The sequence below is a fragment of the Phacochoerus africanus genome, chromosome 3 (assembly GCF_016906955.1).
Source record: "Phacochoerus africanus isolate WHEZ1 chromosome 3, ROS_Pafr_v1, whole genome shotgun sequence".
In the NCBI taxonomy this organism is placed as follows: Eukaryota; Metazoa; Chordata; class Mammalia; order Artiodactyla; family Suidae; genus Phacochoerus; species Phacochoerus africanus.
The window spans coordinates 147,463,227-147,481,155 of NC_062546.1; the positions used below are offsets into that span (position 1 = coordinate 147,463,227).

A 17,929-nucleotide genomic window follows, 5' to 3' on the forward strand; every position below is an offset into this window, starting at 1 on the left:
TTCAGAGTCCTCTCTCCTTTCACCAAATGTACTGAAACAGCTCTTTTGTGCACTGTGCTGGACTCTGTGATACAACATTTAGTCACTACTGGTGTGTGCCCTTTGATCTACTGGGGGAGAAAAAGAATCCTAAAGCAGTGTGACAGATGCTATAACAGAGGTATGGCCAAACTGTTCCTGGAATACAGAGAAGGAACCACTATCAGTATTGCAGTGTCAAGAAAGGCTTCTCAGAGGAGGTGAATTGGGGTCTCTGAGGTATAGGAGTTATTTTAGGCCCAGGAAGAAGGCACATACCATATGTGCTGAAGAGAACAGCATATACAAAGCAGGGAGGGAAGAAAGAGCAAGGTCTGGACCTGGAACAAAGACAGGAGCTCACCGTGGGCATTGGGCTGGACAGAGAGGCCATGGTAAGAAATCTAGACTTAACATGTAGGCAGTGGAGAGCCACTGAAGGTTTTAAGCTGGGACATGAGGTTATCTATTTGGAAAGCTAGCTTTTGGGAGTCCTGTGTCTGCCTGAAGAAAGGAGTTAGAAAACAAGAACAGAGGGGGAGGAGTTCCTGTTGTGGTTCAGCGGTTAATGAACCCATCAAGCTAGTATCCACGAGAATGCAGGTTCAATCCCTGGCCTTGCTCAGTGGGTTAAGGATCCCGCATTGCTGTTGCCGTGACGTGTGGTGTAGGTCACAGACATGGCTTGGATCCCACGTTGGCTGTGGCTCTGGCATAGGCTCAGATTCGATCCTACCTGGGAAACTCCATATGCCTTGGATGTGGCCCCAAAAAGACAAAAAAAAAAAAAATCAGAGGGGAAGGCTAGAGAGGAAGTAATAAGGATAAAGAAGATAGGATAGGCCTTTAGGAGGAAGAATTCACAGGGCTTGGTAATCAGTTGGATGAGTGAAAGAGGAGCCATGGATGTAAATCCCTAGGTTTTGATTTTGAGGGCCTGAGGGGGCAGTCAGGCCATCCACCAAAATGAATAGCTGAGGGGGAAGAAATGACTCTGTGCAAGGGAAATGCATGCGTTCAGGTCTTCTCTTCAGGTCTATGTACATTGTCTTCTGCTTTCTGCTTTGCTAACTGGTACAATGTGTGACCCTAAGAAATGTACCTCATCTTTCTGGCCTTCAATTTCATTAGCAATGAAACAGTGAATAAAGATATCCACCTCATAAGTTTATTATTAGTGCTGTGTGTGTGTGTGTAGGTATTTTCTTCACCAGCTCTAAGGGTCCTATATAAAGCTAAAAGCTAGGGAAAACATCCTCTTATCCACATCATGCTGATCAATACTTATATCCTGGGTGGCCAGTGAGGAATAAGTCTCAGGGAAACTAAAAACAACACCCTACTGCTTCCCAGATATTGAGTCCAAATTAATGCTTAGGACTAGGTCAGATCAGATTGCTAATCACAGCCCCCAGCATTTCCGGAGGGTACTCTCCAGGGGAACATGCAGAAATGTGGTCTCAGTATCAGACCCCAAAGAGGAGGCCTCTTAGCAGATGTCTGAAAGCTTCTGTGCGTTTTTATACCATGTGCCCTTCAGGGGATGCACGAGGCCACCCATTCTCTTGTTCAAAGAGAAGCTCCTTAACCTTCCTTGTGGCACAGTGTAGTGGGAAAGAGTACTGGACATCTGACCTTGGCCATTTACACTGGATGTGACTACAGTGAGTTGTTTTATCTTTTTTCAGTGTCAGTATTAGCATTAGCATTTGTGAAAGAGAATTATGATAGGATCAAGTAAGATAAAGAAAAGTGACATTTTTGGAGATGCTGTAGGGTAAATAAAAGGTATTATTTTTCACTTATAAGATTGGCAAAAATAAAAACTCACGGACTTGGTACGGATGTGAGGAAATATGAATTCTCATATGTTGCTGGTATAAATATAAATTGATTCACCTCCAAGGAGTGCAATTTAGCAATAAATATCACAATCGCCAGTGCACATACTTTGGACCAAGTAATTTCACATTGAGGAAATTTTCTAATAGGCAAAACGTGTTTGTAACACCGAAAGACTGAAAAGAAGCTAACGCCCATTAATAAGGGCCTGGCTAAATAAACTGTGGTAGGTGTACACAGTAAACCATAAAGGTATCAAGATAAACTAGGAAGTTCTGTATGCATTTATATGAAATGATCTTCAAAGATATTATGAGGGGAAAGCATGGTGCAGCAGGGCCTTGTATTACGCTATCATTTGTGTAAATGTGGGGAGATTATATCCATATCTACCTATAATTATAGAGGTATAAAGTATTTCTGGAAAGATATACTCATAAAATTGGTGAAGAAACTCATAAATTGGTGTCCATGTGAAGGGGAACTTAGTGGCTAGGGACGGGGTGGGAGAAAGACTTTCTCGGTGCATGCCCTTTTGTACTTTTTGCATCTTGAACCATGTAAATTTAAATTTATTACCTATTATAAAAATAAAAGAGAGGGGAAAAAAAGATCAGGACAAGTATAACTGACTTGGGGTACCTGTGTGTGTTCACATGTGTCTGTATCTGTACTTGCCTATCCAACTACATTAATTTAGGGACACCTCTTGTTTTGCCCTCCTAGGGCCTGATGCTGATCAAGCTCAAGAGGAAATGAGGGGATCCTCTACCCTTGCTTGGTGGAGGGGGGGTGGGGACCCCAGCTCAGCTCTGCCCTTTCTTGCAGGAGCAGCTCAAGGTGGGGCCTCAAGTCTGGGGCACAAGTTTAGCAAACAAATGGCCAATTGAGGGCTGCAGGCCTCCCAGTCAGCCGGGGGGGGGGGGGGGGCAGAGAACTGTGGTCCCCATGAACACCGCTCTGTTGCTCAGCACAGAGGCTGCCACCAGGCAGAAGGGGGGCCGCCTGACTCCCTGCTCTTTGCAGACTGTGGAGACCCAAGTTGGTTCCCTCATTTTTTGTAGTATGGCTCTGCCTTTTAACTTCTGAGTAAAAAAATGTAACTTCCCCACTAAAAGGAGGGGTTTGAGGTCACTTATCTCGACGGGGCCTTCTAGCATTGACATTTTAGGCTGTGAAAGGTCAATCTTTAGCAAGAGGAAGAGTTACAACTTGGCCAAAGGGCTGCTGGCCTCCTCTGGATCCTGAGGGTGCAAACACTCATTCCAGACAATTCGGGAGAGAGAGAAGGAAGTGAGAGTTGGCTCCTCTCTCTGGAGACTTTCATTCCTGCTCCTTCCTTCTTCCCATTGCCTCAGAACCACTCAGTTTTCTCTGAAGGGATTGCGAGAGACAAGTCTCTTTCTTTTATTCCCCCCCACCCCATATTCTCAAAGCCAAATTAGGGAAACAGCAAGGAAAACTGAGCTGAGTCCCTGTGAAGCACTATTTTGTCAGCAAAACTTGGAAAACTCCTATTGACTACTTTAAAATTATATTTTCTGGAAAGTCAATCCAAGGACGTAAGTTTGACCTTGACCTTGACCCCTCTGCCCCTACCACCCAACAGGCTTCTGGACACTTTTCAGGTATAATCCTGCTCTAGGAGCCGTGAGCTCTTATTATGCAGGTCAAGGATCACCCCTCTCTCCCCACATTGCCCCCCACCCAGAAATTTTCAAAGTGTGATTCTTAAGAACCCTGCTTTAGAGTCACCCAACAGGCTTATTAAAAAAAAAAGACTCCTGCATCAGACCTACTGGATTAGAATCTTGGTGGATGGGGAGTGGGTGGGGGCTGAGGAACCTGTGCATTTAAACAAGCTTCTCTGGTGATTTCCACCCACATGAAGTGGTACTGGGAGCCAATAATCTAAGGATATCCTTTAGCCAACATTAGTCATGGTGATGACACAACGTTCTGTCCATTTTTATTTCTGCCCAATAAACATTTTTCGAATGCCTCCCGGGTGCTAGGCATGAGCTTGACCCATGAGCCTTTCATTCACAGAGCTCTCAGGGAAAGGCACAGCATACTCAGCTGTTTTCCTCAGGGAGGGTCCTGTTATCAGACTTCTGAAAGGTTTAGAACTCCTGTCCTTAGGATCCCTTTCATCCCTACCTCTATCTTGGGCCAGAAGGATGCTGCAGAGGACTGCAAATCTTGCTTAAGCAAAAAGCACCCCTCCTTTTCTTTCTTTCTTCCTTCCTTTCTTTCTTTCTTTCCGCTTTTTTAGGGCCATACCCGTGGCATATGAAAGTTCCCAGGCTAGGGGTCAAATTGGAGCTAGAGCTTCCGGCCTACACCACAGCCTCAGCAATGCCAGATCCAAGCCCCGCCTGCGACCTACACAAGAGGTCATGGCAATGCTATAGCCTTAACCCACTGACCGAGGCCAGGGATCAAACCTGCATCTTCATGGATGCCAGTCAGATTCGGTTCTGCTAGGCCACGACAGCAACTCCAAAAGAACTTCTCTTTTTAACCAAACAAGTGAGAATCTTTCTATCCTTTGGGGCTGTGGAGCCAAGAGTTTGCATGTGCTCAAGCATCTCCAAGGGCTAAAACGGGCTTGTGGAGGGGCGTTGTAAGAAGCTTCTTATGAACAACTGTAAATACACAGAAGACCAGACTGCCACCCTCCAGCACTGGTGTGTGCAAAAAAAGAAGCTTGTTTAAATGAGAGAGAAAGGTAGTCATGGGGGGTGGGTAGGAGGATGACTGCCTCTTGAGCAGGGTGGGAGAGATTTCAAAGCATTCCTACATCAAACACAACCTGGCAATCAGGCCCCTTGGCTGTCACCTCCTGCTGAGAACTCACAGCACCAGGACCCAGCAGGGCAAGTGGCCCTGAGGAATCTACGACTTGAACAAGCAATAAAATCGGTAAGACATTTCTCCCATACTCTGTGAACTTCTAGAAGACAAACTTTAAAGTCGAAATATCCTATGGACATATACTTTATACACATGCTTGCTCCTAATACTATAGTCCAATAACTTCTTAGTAAATTATAGATTCATATTTACCTAGAGTAGATTAGTAGTATAGCTAAGACCTGTGCCAGAAATGAATCATTTGTTCCCATGGTTTGAGAATATTTTTTTTTTTTTTTTTTTACTCAGCCTAACCCTCCCCTAACAAAAGTTCTTACACAGTAGGTTCTTGGCAAATGTTTATTGAATCTGAATCTGAGATGATCAGAGTCCTGACTTTCAGTCTGAACAAGAACCAGCTCAGGACTGGAGATGGCAACTCTGAGCTCCAAGGAGTAGAATATGCCAAAGGCTGGGAGATTGATTGGAGCAGAGAGAAGGGTGAACAGAATGTAGCTCCCTGTATATAATTATCAGGGAACTGTTAATGGGTCTGAACCAAGATTGAACACCCCACCTACTCACTCTCAGCTATGGTTGTGAAAATAACACAATTAAAAATTTAAAAAATCTCATTCTCTTTCAGGACACTTTCTTCTCTCTGCAAAAGCTCAATCTCCAAAATTTTGCTTGGATAGATAGCGTGGGACAGCTCATGGGTGCTTTGAAGTCAATGCTTAATGGCGACAGTAAGGACCCAGCCTTTGTTCCAAATGCTTAGCAGCAAAAACCGGGTCCTTGTTGCAATGAAGCTTGTCAAGGTGCACCTAGGCCGATTGTTTTCCCTGAAACCTCAGAGAAAAGGCCCTTAATGTGATAGGTTTTGGTCAGATTTGCCAGAAAATCAGGCTGAGTTTTCTGTCTGACATCTTTCTCTAGAAAAGTTTACAAGGCCACCCTTCTTTCGTGACCTCCTGGGGCCTCTGGACCTAGATGTTGCCATCAGATGAGTACGTTTGGAGAGCGAGTCTTATACTGTGTAGTTTATAGTTTTGAGACAGGAGTGTGAGAGCTGAGACATTATGCTGGGGCAATGAGTCTAGCCAGTGGTGGGGATGATGGGGCATTGTGAACTCAGGAGCATCTGACCTGCTGATACTTTTGCATTAAGGGCACATAAGGAGGACAGTGAAGAAATGCATCCACATTTGGAGCCTGAGCTAGCTCTGCAGAGGTCTGTCATTTCCCAACCAAGGTGCTAGAGAAGAGCCTTTATTTTTCTCTTTTTCGAAACCATTTAAGACCTTTGTCATGTGACGAGCTACAGAAGAAAACTGAAGTATCACTATCAAGTCTGAATGGCTATTTTCAGCAGAGGATTTTATTTCCCAATTCAATCTAAGAACTTCGGCAGTGCAGGAACACCAGATCCCTTCAGCTTTGTGCTCACTCCTTTGTGCTGCCTCTACCTACCGCCTCCCCTCCTGGCTCAACCCTCTTCCATCTTGGCTCAACTTCAGCATCACCACTGGTAATACTTTTGGTGCAGCTTTGTTTATGCACAAGTTCACATCACTGTAAGGAACTGGCTCCCTGGACTGTGATGGCTCCTATTTTCCAGACTTCCTCAGAGTGGAATTTTAGGCAAGGGCTCAATCGCTCTTTCATGACAAGTGGATCAGTAAAACAATAATAAAACCTCGGTCATCATAACTCAGCGGCTGTAATAGATCAAGTTTTCAAGAGCACTTGAATAAGCTAAGAGTAGACTCTTTATTCACACAGAGTTTTAGGAAACCACCCTCTTTCTTTACTGCTGTGTGTAAATAACATTTATTGAATTTGTTATTTCTTCCTACAGCCCCAAAGAGGGAAACTTTTTTTTTTTTTAATGCTCAAGGAAGTTGCAAAGTCTGTCAATGTAAAGCTTGTCTTTGTAACCCTTCTACTGTTCATTTCCTGTGCCAATTGCATTTTTTATTTCCCGTCTCTCTACACTCAGTAAACAAAACCATATTATCAAGGGAAAGATGTGAGCCCATTAACATTGTGAGCCCTCAGATTTCACTCGCAAGAGACGACGCAGCACTTATCTGATGGAACAGAAGCTTTAATTGCTTCGAGGTACAAGCCCGTCCAAACCTCTGAGATCTGACTGGTCCCTGGGAAAGCTTTGCGCCCTGGAGCCAAGCGCCTCGGAGGAAGCGTGCGTAGCACGGGTGCGTGCGCCAGCCTCCCGGGGAGGAGCACAACAAGCATTCCACTCCTAGGACAGATTCTTTATTTTGACAACCCCTAGTCAGAAGAAGAAATCTGCTAAACGTCTCACAAGGCAGAAACTTTATCTTCAGTTCAAATGGAAACCTGGCACTCCAACACTAGCCTTTATCACGCCGCCACAGATATAAGGAGTGGAAGAGACTGGAGGGAATGCTGCAAAGTAATGTGAAAATCCAGTCTAAAAGTGAAGGTTTTGTGCCGCCCCAGGTACACAGCACTTACAGCAGAAAAATTTGTCTCAAGAGTCGGAGAGAAGGGGGAAAAGGAGGGAAAATTAAACATATACTCAGGTTTAGGAGAGCGATCATATCAGTGCCAAGAAAACTGAAAGCGCATAGGGCTCAGAGAAAAGGGGAGAAACTTTACCTTCTCTGAAAGAGGGCTAGGAGCGACCCCCAAGGGCTGAGCGCCACGCTCTCTTTTAACCCTTTCCACGCCATGGTGCCCACATCCGCACCCGAGGGACCAGCCACCCAAGATCCAGAAGAAAAGGCTCTCGAGCCCCCCCCACCTCCAGCCTCTCGTCCTCACTGGAGCGGTCAGTCCTGCGTTTCTGCCCCGCCCCGCCCCCAACCTGGTCCAATACCTGTCCGGGGAGCAGGCATCCCGCGTTCCTGCCCCGCCCTTCTCTAGGCAGCTTGTGGGCCGTACGGCTCTCCTCCCGGCTTGGGTGCTCAGGGCGGCGGCCACCCGCGGGTTTGGCAAAGTTGGCGGCGGGGCAGGCGCGTGGAGCCGCGCGCCAGTCGGGACCGGCGCCGTGCGGGGACGGCGCCCATTGGCCGGCCAGCGCCACGTGGCCACCCTCGCCGCTATATTAAGCCACTATTTACCCCCGGTTCGCTTGCCATGGCTCGGCGAGGGCCGCTCGGCTAGTGAGCGAAGGCTGAGTGACGCAGACCACGGCAGTCCTGCCGGCCCCGAATCCCGGCCGGCGCGCTCAGGTGGGTGGGCTGGAGCCATGAGCTCCTACCTGGACTACGTGTCGTGCGGCCGCGGCAGGGGCGGCGGCGGCGACGTGCTGAGCTTCGCTCCCAAGTTCTGCCGCGCCGACGCCCGGCCCGTGGTCTTGCAGCCCGCTTTACCCCTGGGCAGCGGCGACGGCGCCTTTGTCAGCTGTCTGCCCCTGGCCGCGGCCAGAGCGGCGCCCTCGCCCCCGACTGCCCCAGCGCAGCCTCCCGCACCGGCTCCGGCCCCGCCCGCGTACGCGCCGTGCCCCCTGGAGGGGGCCTACGAGCCGGGCGCCGCACCTGCCGCGGCTGGGGGCACGGACTTTGGCCTCCCGGGGCCCGGGCCCGCGTATGACTTCCCGTGCGCTCTCGGGCGGCCGGCCGACGACGGCGGGGCGCACGTCCACTATGCCACCTCGGCCGTCTTCTCGGGCGGCGGCTCCTTCCTCCTCAGCGGCCAGGGGGATTACGTGGCCTTCGGCGAGCCCGGCCCCTTCCCCGCGTGTCTCAAAGAGCCGGCCGACGGCCACTCCGGGGCCTTCCAGACCGCGTCCCCAGCCCTCGGCGCCTACCCCACATCTGCGTCCCCGGCCTCTGGCCTCCCGGCCGCCTTCAGCACGTTCGAGTGGATGAAAGTGAAGAGGAACGCCCCGAAGAAAAGTAAGTACTTGGGCTCTCGACGGACAGGACGCGGCTGGGGTTGGGGACGGAGGCTGCCCCGCGGAATTGCCCCGGGGGTGTTTTGCAGCTGTCCCTCTGGACCGCGGTTTGGGCGCGGTCCTAGGCATCACTAAAGTAGGAGAATTCCATTGAGCGTGCCCAGAGTGCCAGGCGTTGAGAAAATTGCAGGAAGGAGCGCTTCTCTCTTGGCTCAACTGAGACCCAGGAGGATCTCGCGCTGTGGCTTTGATTCTCATGTAGCCCCAAGCCTCTCCCGAATTGCGTCTCCGCGTCCTCTGACGCCCTGTCTTTACGTTGCAGGCAAACTCGCCGAGTATGGAGCAGCCAGCCCCCCCAGCGCGATCCGCACGAATTTCAGCACCAAGCAACTGACAGAACTGGAGAAGGAGTTTCATTTCAATAAGTACTTAACTCGGGCCCGACGCATCGAGATAGCCAACTCATTGCAGCTGAATGATACCCAAGTCAAAATCTGGTTCCAGAACCGCAGGATGAAACAGAAGAAAAGGGAACGAGAAGGGCTTTTGCCGTCGGCCACCCCCGTGGCTTCCCTCCAACTTCCCCTCTCAGGAACGAGCCCCATCAAATCTGGCAAGAACCCGGGGAGCCCTTCTCAGGCCCACGAACCTTCAGAAAGTTTAGTCATGAGGCCGAAGAACCATGGCCTGCAGAATTCATAGGCCACCCCACCACTACCTGGACTTATTAGCTCAGTTTGAGAAGGTGGTGGGCATGGGCAGAAACAATAGAGGTTTCACTTGGGAGAACTATCTTAAGTGGCTTCTGAGTTCCAGGCTGTGGGTATACAGATGCTAATTTAAAGTCTCTAAAGCCACTTATTTGTGTCTTATCAGGGAAATGGTGCCCAGCCCTGCTGCTATGTTGTCTTAGTTGTATGCAATTCTCGGTGCAGAGTGGCAGAGCATTCCTTGCTGAGTTCTGCCAAGCCTCTGGTGTGCTCAGAAGAAGCATCTACTCAAAGTTTTATCTGGTTTTAATTTAAAAGACTAGGCGACATGTATTCAGCTTCTAGAGATGCCTAAAGCTAGTTATAGGTAGGGCCTCCCTAAGCTAAGCTGCTTCAACAATGGTCTTCACATTTGCACTGCAGCCTTTCCCCCCCTTTTCTTTAAAAAGCAGTTTCTACCTCTTCATGTGCCTGAGTGAAGATACAATCGCTGTTTAGTTGGTAGCTGAAGAAATCCACAGGGTGGATTAAGATCCTGAACTATACGTTGACACCAGTTACTCAAACTTGAATGTAAATATATACAGTATGTATATTTTTTAAAAGGTTTGCTTGCAATGAACTTATATATGACATTTAATGTCATAGCATGTGAAGGGTTTGAACTTTTTTTTGTAATAAAAATTACAGAATCTGCTACTCTTTGCTTTTCTTTATGCTCCTTTATTTTGATTATCTTTCTCTAAAGCTGATTCAGTTTCTTCTTTTTGGAATTTCTTGATTCTGCTCTGGGATTTGTTACATTTATAACAACCTTCTGACAGGTTGTGTATGTGAAACAGGGACAATTATCTGAGCAGTTTAAGAAAGAAAAAAGCCCTATTCTTCCCAATATCCAAGTCAGTATGAAAGTATTTCCTTCCTTAAATGCAGGCTATGTAGACTGCATATTAAGTGTAGATGTCCACTGCAGGATGTTGTAAAGCCAAGGAGACACTGCAGAGAGATCTCCTTTTGTCTCCTGCTCTCACAAAAGGAAGAAGAAAGGCACCTTGAAGACTTTTTAGTTGATTAGTGTTCTCTGAGAAAGGCAGCTACACATCAGAAAGTCTCAGTGGCTGAATTCCCTTTTCCAAAGTCAAGAATTACTGAGGAGTCTAGGAGAGGCCAGTAGTCAACTTTCTACTTCCTATAACCCAGACTGAGCATCAAAGCCTTATAGAGCACACAGGTGCCTTTCTTTTTTTTAAAAAAAATATATGTTTAGGCGTTCCCGCTGTGGTGCAGTGGGTTAACAATCTGACTGGCCTTCCATATGCTGTGGGTGCAGCCATTAAAACATTTATGTATGTATAATATATATATTTTATGCAGCCATTTAAAAATTATATATATTCAAATGAACTCTTTGGAAGAAGTACAAGCACAAAATTTGAAAGTTGTCAAGAAGCTTGGTGATAAAAAACTAACCTTATTTCCACCCAGCCCCCCCGTTCCCAATCCTGAAAACACCTGTGGTTGAGAAGCCTTTTATGTAACTTTATATAAATGTTACTTGAAAAACTCTGTGCTAATACACAAAATCAAGTGGATATTTGGGGCAATTGTTGGGGGGCAAGTCCTTTTCCCCACTTTATAGGTAGCTCTAGCCATATGAAAGGCTTAAATGCCCCAAATTATCCAGACAAGAGCCTCAGCTCTCCTTTTAACTTTATTTCAAGATTCTGGTGTAGTACTTCAACCCAGCAATTCAGAAGTCTACTAATTGTGGAGGAATACTTTTCTTATAAAACAGTAGTGCGATTCATTGTCTTAGAAGATTGAAATTACACTTTGATTCCTGTCCTTTGCACCCAAAGTTTAATGGAATTGAAGAAATAAAATTAGCAGCTCTAACAAACTCAGCTGATTAGGAGGGAAAGATATCACTTACAAAGCAGGTCTGTCAATATTATTCTTATCTGCCCTTCACTAACTTGAGGTTAATCCGATCTTGTTTGAGACAACAGCCACCCCCTCCCCCAAAAACCCCCCCTCCAACTCTGTGGCTAATTGAAAGGACTTGTTACAGAGTTGTGATCTGCTGGCTCACAGCTATCTCCAGGCTTCCCCTGCAGTGGTGTTTGATAAGAATGTTTCCTTCTTGATAAGCATTCAAATGTATACCTAAACAACAACAACAACAACAAAATACCAACACTGCTTGGTCATTTCCTTAATCTACCACTCTTTTCTCTGAGAAAATAAAGCTTTTCCTTTTGAAGCTACTACTAGCACTTAGCCCTGATGGATGTCTTCCCTGATGATGGTGGCTGTTTTGACATAGTATGACGCTGTTCTATGAATCAGGCCAATATTAGCTATTTTTTTTCCCAACCCCAGGGATCTTTAAAAGCTTTCTTAATGCAGATCACTATACAGCTATATTCAGTATTAGGGAGAGTCCTGGCTGGAGATGGGGACAAACTATGTAACTTCCGAGGTCCCTTCTAGTGATGAAAATGCACCAGAAAACAATTCAGTGACTTCTGCCCATTTAAGGCCTATCATTGGAAGAGAGTTCTGTTCTAAGAAAGCAAATGCAGCCCCTAGGATTACAGTGATACTGTGTTTACATAGGTAAAGTGGATTTTAGACATTATTATAGAGCTCATCAGTGGGGGTGCTTTGCCCATGTGGATGTTTGTAGAATACTCCCCTTCCCATTATTCAGTATTGTGTTATTTTGAATCAGATCTTCTGTGAAGTATGACAGTAATCACACAAACTGTGAAAATGCTAAAACAATCCATCCCATTTCTATTTTATAAGATTGCGAACTAAATATGCTAATTTACCCTCTAGCAACTTGTTACGAGGATGAATACACAGTGGACAGTTCTGTCTGTTATATAATTAACTATTCACTGTTCCTTTGTCTTCACAAAAATGACCATGTGTCTATTTTTCTGGATTCAGGATAGTTGGGAGTGAGGAAGAAGAAATAAAGCATTTAATAATACACAAAAATTTCCACTACTTAACTACTAGCAAACAAAGGACTTGCCAATGTAAAAAACTAAAGCAATGTCACCTAGATCCTCAAAAGATGAATTGTATGGATTTATTCTGCCTCACTAAGACCAGAAGAATTTATGTCTGATTATCATGTCATCAAAAAAGAGGAGCAGGTTCAGAAGAGTTGCTTTAACTCTGAAGTTCTTAATTATTTCTTATGGCCAAAGAAGTGCTCTACATTTGTTGAATATTGAATTTGGAAACCTCAGAACCTAATCAGGTTCGGAGAGATGTTTGGTTTGACCACAGACCTCTCAACAAGAAAAATGCCCATTGTTAAAAGTTTATTTGTGGTTTTAAAGTGAAACCCATACTGGACATATCTCACAAATAATGATAAATCTCCATCTAAATAGCAATCAAGATTTTCATGGTTTTGATTTCTATGGCATATTTCCAGGACATGAACATGTAATAAATAGTTCTATTTAATATTAGTACTATTAGATCAAATAGTTCTATTTAACATCTCACAACTGCTTCTGAAGTTATACTTACTATGCACAAATATGATTTCAATAGAATCTAACTAAATTCAATAATTACCAAGAAGAAAGAAATCCTAAATATTGGTATGAAAGGAAGTTCTGTTACTTAGATTGAAAAGTTTTATTATCTCTTCTATTTTTTTAGGGCTGCACCTGTTGCACATGGAGGGTCCCAGGCTAGGGGTCGAATCAGAGCTACAGCTGCCAGCCTACATCACAGCCACAGCAACGCCAGAGCAGCATTGAGTGAATTTTCCAGTAGGTCTTTGTTCCAGGTCTGTTTTATACATAGTAGTGAGTACATGTCAGTCCCACCCCCTAATTTATCTTTCTCCCCACTCCGCATTTCCCCTCTGGTAAACATAAGTTTGTTTTTGTTTTTTGTCTTTTTGCCTTTTCTGGGGCTGTACCCAAAGCATATGGAGGTTCCCAGGCTAGGGGTTGATTTGGAGCTGTAGCTGCCAGCCTACGCCACAGCCACAGCAATGCAGGATCCAAGCCGCCTCTGCGACCTACACCACAGCTCACAGCAACGCCAGATCCTTAACCCGCTGAGTGAGGCCAGGGATCGAAACCACAACCTCATGGTTTCTAGTCAGATATGTTAACCACTGAGCCACAATGGGCACTCTAAGTTTGGTTTTGAAATCTTTGTTTCTGTTTTGTTCTGATGGTCTTACTGATATAGGTGATAAATGTAAAGGACATCAAAATAGTGGTCATTGTAATAGCTAATAGCGGGTTTGTGATAGCTAATAAAGCAGGTCACTGACATTTTTGAGGCATTTCTAGACGGCCCTACTCAGCAGATTCCATTCTTAGGAGTTTTATACAGCCTGAACTATAATTTGAGGGAAATCCTTTAAGAAAACAACCCTCAAAATCCTAAATACGTGGAGTTCCCGTCGTGGCTCAGTGGTTATCGAACCTGACTAGCATCCATGTGGACAATGGTTTGATTCCTGGCCTCACTCAGTGGGTTAAGGATCCCATGTTGCTGGGAGCTGTGGTGTAGGTCCCAGATGCGCCTCGGATCCTGTGTTGCTGTGGCTGTGGTGTAGGCTGGCAGCTACAGCTGGGATTTGACCACTAGCCTGTGAACTTCCATATGCCACAGCGTGGCCCTAAAAAGGACAAAAGACAAAAAAAAATCCTAAATACAAAATTTCTAGGTCACCTATCTGGACCTGGAAGGGCCCAAGTTAGCGAAGCTTGTTTCCTTGAGTGCATGGTAAATCCATCTCTGTCCCTTACTGAAACGGTCGCTCCATTCCCACTATCCAGCCATTGCCTGTAAAATGATGGAAATAACTGCTTTTCTCCAACATCTTGGAGCCAGAATTACTGTTTGCTCCTCTTCAAGGGCATCAAATACTAGATCTTGTGAACAATGGCAGGTTGGAGCTTTGTTCTGCAATTCTGGGCTACAGACTGGCTGAATTACTTCACTGCCTTGGAAGAGGAACTCTGTCTCATCCTGGAGATCCTTTCCTGGTGTGTTTCTTTCTCAGTGATACAAACAGAAGAGCAATCTAGAGCTAGAGATGCTGCATTTCTAAGCATTTCCTGGAAGAATGGAATCACTGAGGCTGAGGAAAAAGACTTTGAAAATAAGAACTCTGGGAGTTCCCGTCGTGGCTCAGTGGTTAACGAATCTGACTAGAAACCATGAGGTTGTGGGTTTGATCCCTGGCCTTGCTCAGTGGGTTAAGGATCCGGCATTGCCATGAGCTGTGGTGTAGGTCGCAGACGAGGCTTGGATCCTGTGTTGCTGTGGCTGTGGTGTAGGCTGGCGGCTACAGCTCCAATTAGACCCCTAGCTTGGGAACCTCCATATGCCATGGGAGTGGCCCTAGAAAAAAGGCCAAAAAAAAAAAAATTTAAGAACTCTGTTCTTAAGGTGGGAGACCTGGGTTTTAGCACTAGTTGTGTTTTCTGATTAAAAGGGAAAATAATTTCCCTGGTCTCAGTTTCTCCTATAAAACAGAGGGGGTTGGTCTGGAAGATCATTATGTTCCCTTATCACTTTAGTGTTCTCCCATAATCCTTTACTCTGCTGGTTATTACTAAAAAGTTAATTTAACAATAATGTAGCTCTGTAAGATTAGCATCAACAAGAGGCTGTTATTGAAGTAATATCTGAAGCCTTGAAAATTTAATCTATCTAGCTCTAGAATATGTGTGTGTGTGTGTGCGTGTGTGAACTGGATAATGTTTCTCACCGGTCCTGACTTGATGAACAAAAAAGCTAACAATGAACAATGATGATAGCCCCCGCACTTGAAATTACCACTTCCCTTTGGACAGATAAATTAGGGTCTCATAAAAACTTTTCAGGAGTTCCCACTGTAGTGTAGCAGAAAAAAATCTGACTAGTATCCATGGGGACGCAGGTTGGATCCCTGGCCTTGCTCAGGTTAAGGATCTGGCGTTGCCGTGAACTGTGGTGTAGGTCACAAATGAGGATGCTCAGATCCTGTGGTGCTGTGGCTGTGGCTGGCAGGCTGGCAGCTGTAGCTCTGATTAGACCCCTAGCTTGGGAACTTCCATATGCGACAGCTACAGCCCTAAAACAAACAGACAAACAAAAAAACCTTTTCAAATGGGATATCAGCACTTCACATTCAGATTCTTAATTTCCTTGTTCTCAATTCCATATTTCAAAATTTCAGAATAAAAGTAGGGCTTTTAATTTCTCTCCTTTTAAGATACTTGGGACTCGAAAGCAAATGCCCTGTTCTGTTGAAGTCAAGAGATGTAGATAACCAACTGGCTCCTGCTTTTCCATTAGTCACCAAGTTCTGCCTGTTTTTCCTCTGTCTCCTGCCTGTTTTCCTTCTCCATTGGCTCGCGCTTTATCATCCCTCATCCAGCCGTGCAATAGATGCTTTCCTGGTCTCCTTGCCCCCTGTCTCCTTGGCCAATTTGTTTTAAAGCCATGCCTTCACCATTTTGTCCCACTTTTTAATTCTTGGTAGTTCCTGGCTGGTTGCCAGTGGGAGAAACTCAAATGTTTTTAGCCTGAGACTCAAGTCCTCCAACATCTGTATTCATCCATGTTAATCTCACACAGTTGCCTGACTCAAAACTTCATTCATCGTGTTATCTGTTCATTCATTCCCCAAGGAAATGTATGCTTTTCTGCCTCTGAACCACTTCTCATGCTAGTCCTCTCTTGTAATTATCCCTCACCTTCTCTTTGACTATCCTACATCATCCTTTACAGGACAGCTCAAGTCTGATCACCTCTCTGAAATCTTTTGCACCATCCTAGTTAAAAGTGAGCTCTTCTGAGCTTCTGTAGCATTTATTGTGTCTGACTCCTATGGCACTTACACTCTCCTGCCCTATTACACTAGATCTCTCTCTTTCACTCTCTCTTTCCTTCTTCCTTTCCCTCCCTGCAACTGTTTCCCACTTCTCTCTCCCTCATTTGTTCTCTCTCTATACTATTTGCTGTATGTTGAATGAAGTTTCAGTAGATCAGAGCATACCGTGCTACTCGTTAAGCGCCTCTTCTACCATATAAAGAACACTATAACAGCTTATTTGCTAAGTATTCTCTTTCTTTCTCTTTCTTTCCTTCTTTCTTTCCCTTTCTTCCTTCCTTCTTTCCTTCCTTCCTCTCTCTCTCTTTCTTTCTTTCCATTTCCCTCTCTCTCTTTCTTTCTTTCTTTTTTCTTTTTTTTGTCTTTTTGCCATTTCTTGGGCTGCTCCCGTGGCATATGGAGGTTCCCAGGCTAGGGGTCCAATCGGAGCTGGGCCGCCAGCCTACGCCAGAGCCACAGCAATGCAGGATCCGAGCCACATCTGCAACCTACACCACAGCTCACGGCAACGCCAGATCCTTAACCCACTGAGCAAGGCCAGGGATCGAACCTGCAACCTCATGGTTCCTAGTCGGATTTGTTAACTGCTGAGCCACGATGGCAACTCCCTTTATTTATTTATTTTATTTTTTGGCTGTGCCCTGCAGCATGCAGATGTTCCCCAGGCCAGGGATCAAACCCACACCACAGCAGTGACATTAACCTTAACCACCATATGACCAGGGAACTCCTGCTAAGTATTCTTTATAGTTCATTGTTTATAGTAGAACACAAGCCATTCTTGACCACGGGATAAAATACCAATAGGAGGTTAGCAGGTGAAGGAGGGAGAACTACATAGACTTCTCTCCCTGTGCCTCAAGCCTCATTCTTTTGGCCGAATACATTGTAAGCCAACAGAGTGTGAATGTTATCTAAACAAATGATCGCCTGCATCCTTGTAGAATGTAATTTTATAATGCACTTTGGTTCTTGTTTGAGGCTTTCTAATATATTGCATTAATTACTTGCTACAGTCACTTGAGTACCTCATGGGAACAGAACCACTGGAGAAGCACTCTTGAAACCAAACAAGGTCTAGTGTGGGGTTTATCAAGAAAGGTCTGGAAGCAATTAAATGTAGTGGTTACAAGAGTGCATCTTGGAGGCAGACAGGCTTGGGAGCAAAGGCTGGGACAGATAACTCAGTGTCACTTAGCTTCTACATTCTTCCCTTAAGAGGGGCAATAATAATATCCTTACTTCACTGACTTTTGAGGATGACCAGAGATGATACATGCAGATTTCTTAGTGCAATGTCTGATGCTTAATAAGCATTCAAAAATTATTAATACAGGATGGATTATGAGAGTTGCAATATGCAGGCAGAATGGGAAGATGTGGGCTAAAGAAGAGAAATATAGCATATATTTATTGAGCTCCTGGGTGCCAGGCACAGATTATTAACAACTAGAAATGAAGAGATATGGAGAAGAAAATAAGGATTGCAGAGAATTAGTTTGGAGAGAATAAATAAAGGTCTAAGGTTATTGATAAAATTAGCAAACATTGATCATACCTGATAACAGACTAAGGTAAAATAGCAGTTAATGGATAGTGCTTGAGAGCAATGACCGAACACTTACTGAATTAAGAAAAAGCCCAAGACTTTAGAAGAACCCAGCAGCAGGGGGTAGGGGCAGGAATAAAAAATGAAAGGGGCATTAGACCATTAAACACTGCTTCCAATTTACTGGATCATTC

At 45.2% G+C, this 17,929-nt stretch overlaps 1 protein-coding gene across 1 annotated transcript; it reads left to right on the forward strand.

Annotated features, from left to right (window-relative positions):
* Window positions 1-6,621: 6,621 nt before the first annotated feature.
* HOXD1 (homeobox D1) lies at window positions 6,622-9,992 on the forward strand. The gene is made up of 2 exons (XM_047772941.1): window positions 6,622-8,603; window positions 8,925-9,992. The coding sequence occupies exons 1-2, from the start codon at window positions 7,955-7,957 to the stop codon at window positions 9,302-9,304; spliced, it is 1,029 nt and encodes a 342-aa protein (XP_047628897.1). The 5' UTR covers window positions 6,622-7,954; the 3' UTR covers window positions 9,305-9,992.
* Window positions 9,993-17,929: the final 7,937 nt, after the last annotated feature.

Bases quoted from the DNA above. Each gene is read 5' to 3' on its own strand.
- HOXD1 (XM_047772941.1), top strand. From the start codon at position 7,955: ATGAGCTCCTACCTGGACTACGTGTCGTGCGGCCGCGGCAGGGGCGGC. The intron at 8,604-8,924 runs GTAAGTACTTGG...TTTACGTTGCAG, and splicing joins GAGGAACGCCCCGAAGAAAA to GCAAACTCGCCGAGTATGGA.